Source organism: Pristiophorus japonicus, unplaced genomic scaffold, assembly GCF_044704955.1.
Source record: "Pristiophorus japonicus isolate sPriJap1 unplaced genomic scaffold, sPriJap1.hap1 HAP1_SCAFFOLD_267, whole genome shotgun sequence".
NCBI classification, from domain to species: Eukaryota; Metazoa; Chordata; class Chondrichthyes; family Pristiophoridae; genus Pristiophorus; species Pristiophorus japonicus.
Genome location: NW_027252417.1, coordinates 80947 through 91752, shown reverse-complemented (window position 1 = coordinate 91752; position 10806 = coordinate 80947). Strand labels below are relative to the sequence as shown.

General features: G+C 43.2%; 1 protein-coding gene across 1 annotated transcript; it reads right to left on the bottom strand.

Annotated features, from left to right (window-relative positions):
* Nucleotides 1-361: 361 nt before the first annotated feature.
* LOC139247273 (sericin-2-like) lies at nucleotides 362-2991 on the bottom strand. Its single transcript, XM_070871585.1, has 2 exons — nucleotides 2897-2991; nucleotides 362-941 (listed from the first exon to the last, which is right to left on the bottom strand). Exons 1-2 carry the CDS (start codon nucleotides 2989-2991, stop codon nucleotides 362-364), a joined length of 675 nt encoding a protein of 224 aa, XP_070727686.1.
* Nucleotides 2992-10806: the final 7815 nt, after the last annotated feature.

Sequence of the window (10806 nt, the reverse complement as noted above, 5' to 3'; positions counted from 1 at the left end):
TGCTAATTCCACTGTTCCTGGAGCTGGCAAGTCCACTGTTCCTAGAGCTGCTCTATCTCTTCTTTCTGGAGCTGCTAATTCCCCTTCCTCCGGAGCTGCTAATTTTACTGTTCCTGGAGCTGCTACTTCCACTGTTTCTGGAGCGAATTCCTCTGTTTCTGAAGCTGCTAATTTCAATGTTTCTGAAGCTAATTTTACTGTTTCTGGAGCTGCTAATTCCACTGTTTCTGAATCTAACTCAACTGTTTCTTTGCTAATTGCACTGTTTCTGGAACTAAATCCACTGTTTCTGGAGCTACTCTCACTGTTCCTGGAGCTAATTGCACTGTTTCTGGAACAATTGCCACTGTTCCTGGCGCAGCTAATTCCACTGTTTCTGGAATATTAATTCCACTGGTCCTGGAGCGGATACGTTCGGTGTTTCTTGAGCTGCAAATTTCCTTGTTTCTGGTGCTTCTAAATTCATTATTTCTGAAGCTGCTAATTCCTTTGTTTCTGGAACTGATATTTCTCCTGTTTCAGAAATTAATTCCACTGTTTCTGGGGCTGCTAATTCTTCTGTTCTGGAGCTAATGGCACTCTTTCTGGAGCTGCTAATTCCACTATCCCTGGAGCTGCTCTTCCCAATCTTCCTGGAGCGACTAAATCCAGTGTTCCTGGTACTGCTAATTCCCTTGTTTTTGGAGCTTCTGATTTCACTTTTTCTGAAGCTGTTAATTCCTCTGTTTCCGTAGCAGTTATTTCTCCTGTATCTGGACCTAATTCCATTGTTTCCGGAGCTGCTAATTCCACTGTTCCTGGAGCTGCTAATTTCGCTATCCCTGGAGCTGCTACTACCACTGTTGCTGGAGCTAATTCCACTGTTTCTGAAACTAATTCCACTGTTTGTTTTACTGCTATTTCCACTGTTTATGGAGCTGCTCTGTCCACTGTTTCTGGAGCTGCAAATTTCACAGTTTCTGAAGCTAAATCCTCTGTTTCTGCAGCAGTTCTTGACACTATTCCTGGAGCTGCTAATTCAACTGTTAATGGAGTAGCTATTTCGACCGTTCCTGGTGCTGTTAATTCCCTGTTTATGGAGCTAATTGCCTATTTCTGGAGATAATTATCCTGTTTCTGGTGCTGCTAATTCCACTATTCTTGGAGTTGCTAATTCCCTAACTCTGGAGCTGCTAATTCCATTCATCCTGGAGTTGATAATTCCCCAATTTCTGGAGCTGCTAATTGCACTGTTCCTGGAGCTGCTAATTCCACTGTTCCTGGAGCTGCCCATTGCACTGTTTCTGAAGTCGAAAATTGCCCAGTTTCTGGAGCTGCTAATCCCAATGTTCCTGCAGCTGCTGATTCTACTGTTTCTGAAGCTACTTCCACTGTTCCTGGAGCTGATAATTCCCCTGTTTCTTGAAATGCTGAATCCATGCTTCTTGAATTAATCCCCCTGTTTCTGGAGATGTTAATCCCAGTGTTCCTGGAGCTGCTAATTCTACTGTGACTGGAGATAATTCCATTGTTTCTAAAACTAATTCCACTGTTTCTGGAGCTGCTAATTCCACTGTTCCTGGAGCTGCTAATTCTACTGTTTGTGAAGGTAATTCCCCTGTTTCTGGAGCTAATTCCAATGTTTCTGAAGCTAATTTCACTGTTCCTGTTTCTGCTAATTACAATGTTTCTGAAGCTAATTCCACTGTTTCTGGAGCTAATACCACTGATTCTGGAGCTGCTAATTCCATTCATCCTGGAGTTGATAATTCCCCAATTTCTGGAGCTGCTAATTCCACTGTTCCTGGAGTTGCTAATTCCACTGTTCCTGGAGCTGCCCATTGTACTGTTTCTGAAGTCGATAATTCCCCAGTTTCTGGAGCTGCTAATCCCAATGTTCCTGCAGCTGCTAATTCCACTGTTTCTTAAGCTACTGCCACTGTTCATATAGCTGATAATTCCCCTGTTTCTGGAGATCTGAATCCATGCTTCTTGAGCTAATCCCCCTGTCTCTAGAGCTGTTAATCCCAGTGTTCCTGCAGCTGCTAATTCTACTGTGTCTGGAGATAATTCCACTGTTTCTAAAACTAATTCCACTGTTTATGGAGTTGCTAATTCCACTGTTTCTGAGCTGCTAATTCCAATGTTTAAAAATCTAATTCCACTATTCCTGGACCTGCTAGATCCAAAGTTTCTGAAGCTAATTCCACTGTTGCTGGATCCGCGAATTCCAATATTTCTGAAGCTAATTCCAATGTTCCTGGTAATGCTAAGTCCACTGTTTCTCGAGCTAATTCCACTGTTTCGGGAGCCAATTACTCTGATCCTGGAGCTGCTTATTTCAATGTTTCTTGTGTTGAAATTCCCCAGTTCCTGGAGCTGCTAATTCCACTGCTACTGGAGCTGCTAATTTTAATGTTTCTGGAGCTGCTAATTGCACTGTTGCTGGAGCTGCTAATCCCACTATTCGTGGAGCTGCTAATTCCACTGTTTTTGGAGCTGGCAAGTCCACTGTTCCTGGAGCTGCTCATTCTCTTCTTTCTGGAGCTGCTAATTCCCCTTCTTCCGGAGCTGCTAATTTTACTGTTCCTGGAGCTGCTACTTCCACTGTTTCTGCAGCGAATTCCTCTGTTTCTGAAGCTGCTAATTTCATTGTTTTTGAAGCTAATTTCACTGTTTCTGGAGCTGCTAATTCCACTGTTTCTGAATCTAACTCAACTGTTTCTGGAGCTAATTGCACTGTTTCTGGGACTAAATCCACAGTTTCTGGAACTCCTTTCACTGTTCCTGGAGCTAATTGCACTGTTTCTGTAACAATTTCCACTGTTCCTGGTGCAGCTAATTCCACTGTTTCTGGAATATTAATTCCACTGGTCCTGGAGCGGATACGTTCGGTGTTTCTGGAGCTGCAAATTACCTTGTTTCTGGTGCTTCTAATTTCACTATTTCTGAAGCAGCTAATTCCTTTGTTTCTGGAGCTGATATTTCTCCTGTTTCAGAAATTAATTCCATTGTTTCTGAGGCTGCTAATTCTTCTGTTCTGGAACTAATGGCACTCTTTCTGGAGCTGCTAATTTCACTATCCCTGAAGCTGCTCTTTCCACTCTTCCTGGAGCGACTAAATCCAGTGTTCCTGGTGCTGCTAATTCCCTTGTTTTTGGAGCTTCTGATTTCCAATGTTTCTGAAGCTAATTCCTCTGTTCCTGGATCTGGTAATTCCAATGTTTCTCAAGCTAATTCCAATGTTCCTGGTAATGCTAAGTCCACAGTTTCTAGAGCTAATTCCACTGTTTCGGTAGCCAATTACTCTGATCCTGGAGCTGCTAATTTCAATGTTTCTGGTGTTGAAATTCCCCAGTTCCTGGAGCTGCTAATTCCACTGCTTCTGACGCCGATAATGCCACTGTTTCTGTAGCTGCTAATTCCACTGCTCCTGGAGCAGCTAATTTTACTGTTTCTGGAGCTGCTAATTGCACTGCTCCTGGAGCTGCTAATTCCACTATTCGTGGAGCTGCTAATTCCAATGTTTCTGAAGCTAATTCCACTGTTCCTGGAGCTGATAATCCCCCTCTACCTGGAGCTGTTATATCCCTGTTTCTTGAGCTAATTCCAGTGTTTCTGGAGCTGATAATTACACTCTTCCTGGAGCTGCTAATACCGGTGTTTCTGTCGGTCATTCCACTGTTTCTGGAGCTAATTCCAAAGTTTCTGAAGCTAATTCCACTGTTCCTGGAGCTGCAAATTCTACTCTTTCTGGAGTAAATTCCTCTGTTCCTGGAGCTGCTAATTCCACTGTTCGTGGAGCTGCTAATTCCACTGTTTCTGAACTACTTCCACTGTTCCCGGAGCTGATAATTCCCCTGTTTCTAGAGCTGATAATTCCACTGTTTCTTGTGCTAATTACCCTGTTCCTGGAGCTTCTAATTCCACTGTTCCTGGAGCTGCTAATTCTACTGTTTCCTGGAGCTAATTCAAAAGTTTCTGAAGCTGTTTATTCCATTGTTCCTGGAGCTGCTAATCCTCCTGTTTCTGATGCCGATAATTACATTATTCCTGGAGCTGATAATGACACGGTTTCTGAAGACGATAATTCCATTGTTCCTGGAGCTAATATCACTGATTCTGATGCTGCTAATTTCACTCTCCCTGGTGCTGCTTTATCCACACATTCTGGAGCTAATTCCACTGTTTCTGGCGCTGCTAAATTCAATGTTTCTGGATCTAATTCTGCTGTTTCTGAAAGCAATTCCACTGTATCTAGAGCTGCTAATTCCACTGTTTCTGGAGCTGCTAATTCCAATGTTTCTGAAGCTAATTCCAATGTTCCTGGTAATGCTAAGTCCACTGTTTCTCGAGCTGATTCCACTGTTTCGGGAGCCAATTACTCTGATCCTGGAGCTGCTAATTTCAATGTTTCTGGTGTTGAAATTCCCCAGTTCCTGGAGCTGCTTATTCCACTGCCTCTGAAGCCGATAATGCCACTGTTTCTGGAGCTGCTAATTCCACTGCTCCTGGAGCTGCTAATATTACTGTTTCTGGAGCTGCTAATTGCACTGTTGCTGGAGCTGCTAATCCCACTATTCGTGGAGCTGCTAATTCCACTGTTCCTGGAGCTGGCAAGTCCACTGTTCCTGGAACTGCTCATTCTCTTCTTTCTGGAGCTGCTAATTCCCCTTCCTCCGGAGCTGCTAATTTTACTGTTCCTGAAGCTGCTACTTCCACTGTTTCTGAAGCTAATTTCACTGTTTCTGGAGCTGCTAATTCCACTGTTTCCGAATCTATCTCAACTTTTTCTGGAGCTAATTGCACTGTTTCTGGAACTAAATCCACTGTTTCTGGAGCTACTTTCACTGTTCCTGGAGCTAATTGCACTGTTTCTGGAGCTAATACCATTGATTCTGGAGCTGCTAATTTCACTATCCCTGGTGTTGCTTTATCCACTATTTCTGGAGCTAATTCCACTGTTTCTTGAGCTGCAAATTTCAATTTTCCTGGACCTAATTCTGCTGTTTCTGAAAGCAATTCCACTGTTTCTGGAGTTGCTAATTCCACTGTTTCTGGAGCTGCTAATTCCAATGTTTATGAAGCCAATTTCACTGTTCCTGGACCTGCTATTTCCAATGTTTCTGAAGCTAATTCCTCTGTTCCTGGATCTGGTAATTCCAATGTTTCTCAAGCTAATTCCAATGTTCCTGCTAATGCTAAGTCCACAGTTTCTGGAGCTAATTCCACTGTTTCGGTAGCCAATTACTCTGATCCTGGAGCTGCTAATTTCAATGTTTCTGGTGTTGAAATTCCCCAGTTCCTGGAGCTGCTAATTCCACTGCTTCTGACGCCGATAATGCCACTGTTTCTGTAGCTGCTAATTCCACTGCTCCTGGAGCAGCTAATTTTACTGTTTCTGGAGCTGCTAATTGCACTGCTCCTGGAGCTGCTAATTCCACTATTCGTGGAGCTGCTAATTCCAATGTTTCTGAAGCTAATTCCACTGTTCCTGGAGCTGATAATCCCCCTCTACCTGGAGCTGTTATTTCCCTGTTTCTTGAGCTAATTCCACTGTTTCTGGAGCTGATAATTACACTCTTCCTGGAGCTGCTAATACCGGTGTTTCTGTCGGTCATTCCACTGTTTCTTGAGCTAATTCCAAAGTTTCTGAAGCTAATTCCACTGTTGCTGGATCTGCTAATTGCAATGTTTCTGAAGCTAATCCCACTGTTCCTGGAGCTGCAAATTCTACTCTTTCTGGAGTAAATTCCTCTGTTCCTGGAGCTGCTAATTCCACTGTTCGTGGAGCTGCTAATTCCACTGTTTCTGAAACTACTTCCACTGTTCCCGGAGCTGATAATTCAGCTGTTTCTTGAGCTGTTAATTACACTGTTTCTTGGGCTAATTCCACTGTTTCTGGAGCTGTTACTTCTACTGTTTCTGAAGGTTATTACCCTGTTTCTGGAGCTAATTACAATGTTTCTGAAGTTGCGAATTTCATTGTTACTGAAGCTGTTAATTCCCCTGTTTCTGAAGCCGATAATTCCACTGTTCCTGGAGCTGCTAATGTTACTGTTTCTGACGCCGATAATTACACAGTTCCTGGAGCTGCTAATTTCACTGTTTCTGGAGCTGAAATTCCCCAGTTTGTGGAGCTGATAATTCCAATCTTTCTGAAGCCGATAATTCTAATGTTCCTGGAATTGATAATTCCCCAGTTTCTGGAGCTGCTAATTCCACTGTTTCTGGAGCTGCGAATTCCACTATCCCTGGAGCTGCTAATTCCACTGTTCCTGGAGTTGCTAATTCTCTATTTCTGGAACTACTAATTCCATTGTTCCTTGAGTTAGTAATTCCCCAGTTTCTGGATCTGCTAATTCCTTAGTTTCTGGAGCTGCTAATTACACTGTTTCTGAAGTCTATACTTCCATTGTCCTGGAGCTGCTAATCCCACTGTTCCTGCAGCTGCTATCCACTGTTTCAGAAGCAACTTCCACTGTTTCTGCAGCTGCTAGTTCTACTGTTTCTGAAGGTAATTCCCCTGCTTCTGGAGCTAATTCCACTGTTCCTGGATCTGCTAATTCCAATGTTTCTGAAGCTAATTCCGCTGTTCCTGGAGCCGCGACTTCCAATGTTTCCGAATCTAATTCCAATGTTCCTGGATCTGCTAATTCCAATGTTTCTGAAGCTAATTCCAATGCTCTTGGTAATGCTAAGTCCACTGTTTATGGAGCTAATTCCACTGTTTCGGGAGCCAATTAATCTGATCCTGGAGTATGCTAATTTCAATGTTGCTGGAGTTGAAAATCCCCAGTTCCTGGAGCTGCTAATTCCACTGCGTCTGAAGCCGATAATGCCGCTGTTTCTGTAGCTGCAAATTCCACTCTTCCTGGAGCTGCTAATTCTACTGGATCTGCTGCTGCTAATTGCACTGTTCCTGGACCTGCTAATTCCAAATTTTCTGAAGCTAATTCCACTATTCCTGGATCCGCGAATTCCAATGTTACCGAAGCTAATTCCACTGTTCCTGGATCTGCTAATTGCAATGTTTCTGAAGCTAATTCCAATGCTCCTGGTAATGCTAAGTCCACTGTTTCTGGAGCTAATTCCACTGTTCCTGCAGCTGCTAATCTACTGGATCTGCAGCTGCTAATTGCACTCTTTCTGGTGCTGCTAATTCCGCTGTTCGTGGAGGTGCTAATTCCAATGTTTCTGAAGCTAAATCCACTGTTCCTGGAGCTGATAATCCCCCTGTATCTGGAGCGGCTCAATCCATGCTTCTTGAGCTAATTCCTCTGTTTCTAGAGCTGCTAATTCACCTGTTCCTGGAGCTACTAATTCCACTATTCGTAGAGGTGCTAATCCCAATGTTTCTGAAGCTAATTCCACTGTTCCTGGAGCTGATAATTCCCCTGTATCTGGAGCGGCTCAATCCATGCTTCTTGAGCTAATTCCCCTGTTTCTCGAGCTGCTAATTCACCTGTTCCTGGAGCTGCTAATTCCACTATTCGTGGAGGTGCTAATCCCAATGTTTCTGAAGCTAATTGCACTGTTCCTGGAGCTGATAATTCCCCTGTATCTGGAGCTGCTCAATCCATGCTTCTTGAGCTAATTCCCCTGTTTCTGGAGCTTTTAATTTCATTTTTCGTGGAGCTGCTAATTCTACTGTTTCTGAAGCTACTTCCACTCTTCCTGGAGCTGATAATTCACGTGTTTATGGAGCTGTTAATTCCACTGTTTCTTGAGCTAATTCCACTGTTTCTGGAGCTGTTACTTCTACTGTTTCTGAAGATATTTCCCCTGTTTCTGTAGCTAATTCTACTGTTTCTGAAGCTGCTACTTCCATTGTTCCTGGAGCTGCTAATGCCAATGTTTCCGGAGCCGATAATTACGTTGTTCCTGGAGCTGCTAATGCCACTGTTTCTTAAAACCAATAATTCCCCAGTTTGTGGAGCTGCTAATTCCACTGTTTCTGAAGCCGATAATTCCACTGTTCCTGGAGTTGATAATTCCCCAGTTTCTGGAGCTGCTAAGTCCACTGTTTCTGGAGCTTCTAATTCCACTATCCCTTGAGCTGCTAATCCCAATGTTCCTGGAATTGTTAATTCCCTATTTTGTGAGATGCTAATTCCATTGTTCCTTGAGTTGATAATTCCCCAGTTTCTGGATCTGCTAATTCCCAAGTTTCTGGAGCTGTTAATTACACCGTTTCTGAAGTCTATAAATCCATTGTCCTGTAGCTTCTAATCCCACTGTTCCTGCAGCTGCTATTCCACTATTTCTGAAGCTACTTCTATTGTTCCTGGAGCTGATAATTCCCCTGTTTCTGGAGCTGCTCAATCCATGCTTCTTGAGCTAATTCCCCTGTTTCTGTGTCTGCAGATAATTCCATTGTTTCTGAAACTAATTCCACTGTTTCTGGAGCTGCTACATCCACTGTTCCTGGAGTTGCTAATTCTACTGTTTCTGAAGGTAATTCCCCTGTTTCTGGAGCTAATCCCAATGTTTCCGAAGCTAATTTCACTGTTCCTGGAGCTAATACCACTGATTCTGGAGCTGCTAATTCACTATCCTTGGTGCTGCTGTGTTCGCTATTTCTGGAGCTAATTCCACTGTTTCTGGACCTAGTTCCTGTGTTTCTGAATGTAATGCCACTGTTTCTGGAGCTGCTAATTCCACTGTTTCTGGAGCTAATTCTTCAGTTCCTGGAGTTGCTAATTCCACTGTTTTAGGAGCTTCTATTTGTACTGTTTCTGGAGCAAATTCCACTGTTCCTGGATCTGCTAATTCCAATATTTCTGAAGCTATTGCCAATGTTTCTGGTAATGCTAAGTGCACTGTTTCTGGAGATAATACCACTCTTTCTGGAGCCAATTCCTCTGAACCTGGAGCTGCTAATGCCACTGTTTCTGAAGTCGATAATTCCATTGTTCCTGGAGCTGTTAATGCCACTGTTTCTGAAGTCGATAATTCCACTGTTCCTGGAGCTGCTAATTCCATTGTTTCTGGAGTAAACTCCACTGTTGCTGGAGCTAATTCCACTGTCCCTGGAGCTGCTCATTTCACTGTTTCTGAAGTTTATTCCTCTGTTTCTACAGCTGGTAATTTCACTGTTCCTGGAGCTGCTAATTCAACTGTTAATGGAGCAGCTATTTTCACTGTTCCTGGTGCTGCTAATTCCCTGTTTCTGGAGCTAATTATCCTGCCCCTGGAGCTGCTAATTTCACTGTTTCTGAAGCTTTTTCCTCTGTTTCTACAGCTGTTACCTTCACTGTTCCTGGAGCTGCTAATTCAGCTGTTCATGGAGCAGCTATGTGCACTGTTCCTGGTGCTGCTATTTCCATGTTTCTGGAGCTAATCATCCTGTTTCTGGAACTGCTTATTCTGCTGTTTCTGTAGCTGATAATTCCATTGTACCTGGAGCTGCGAATTTCACTGTTCCTGGAGCTAATTACTCTTATTGTGAAGAAGCTAATTCCACTGTTCCAGGAGCTTATAATTCCCCAGTTTCTGGAGCTTCGATTTCCACTGTTTCAGGAGCAGCTAATTCCACTGTTCCTGCAGTTAATGGCACCGTTCCTGGAGCTGCTAATTCCACTGTTTCTCGAGATAATTACACTGTTCCTGGAGCTGGTAATTCCAACTGTTTCTAGAGCTAATTACACTGCTTCTGGAGCTGCTAATTCCTCTGTTTCTGGCGCGGCTAATTTACTTGTTTCTGGAGCTAATGCCACTGTTTCTGTGGCAGCGAATTCCACTAGCTCTGGTATTGCTAAGTCAACTGTTTCTGGAGCTAATTCCACTTTTTCTGATGTCGATAATTCCATATTTCCTGGAGCTGCTAATTCCACTGTTTCTGGAGCTGCTAATTTCACTGATCCTGGAGCTGCTAATTCCACTTTTTCTGATGTCGATAACTTCATTGTTCCTGGAGCTGCTAATTCCATTGTTTCTGAAGTCGATAATTGCATTGTTCCTGGAGCTGCTAATTCCACTGTTTCTAGAGCTTCTAATTACACTGTTCCTGCAGCTGCTAATTCCACTTTTTATGATGTCGATAATTTCATTTTTCCTGGAGTTGCTAATTCCACTGTTTCTGAAGTCGATAATTTCATTGTTCCTGGAGCTGTTAATTCCATTGTTTCTGAAGTCGATAATTCCATTGTTCCTGGAGCTGCTAATTCCACTGTTTCTAGAGTTCTAATTACAATGTTCCTGGAGCTGCTAATTCCACTTTTTCTGATGTCGATAACTTCATTGTTCCTGGAGCTGCTAATTCCACTGTTTCTGAAGCAACTTCCACTGTTCCTGGAGCTTCTAATTCTCCTGCTTCTGAAGGAAATACCCCTGTTTCTGGAGCTAATTCCAAAGTTTCTGTAGCTAATTCCACTGTTCCTGGATCTGCTAATTCCAATGTTTCTGAAGCTAATTCAACTGTTCCTGCAGCTGGTAATTATACTGCTTCTGGAGCTAGTACCTCTGGTCCTGGAGCAGCTATTTCCACTGTTTCTGGAGCTGCACATTTCACTGTTTCTGAAGCTAATTCCTCTGCTTGTGCAGCTGCTAATTTCACTGTTCCTGGAGCTGCTAATTCAACTGTTCATGGAGCAGCTATTTACGCTGTTCCTGGGGCTGCTAATTCCCTGTTTCTGGAGCTAATTGCCCTGTTTTAGAGCTGCTAATTCCACTGTTCCTTGAGCTGCTAATTGCACTGTTCCTGAAGTCGATAATTCCATTGTTGCTGGAGCTGCTAATTCCACTGTTTCTGGGGCTGATAATTCCGCTGCTTCTTGAGCTAATTCCGCTCTTTCTGGAGCTTCTAATTGCACTATTCCTGGAGCT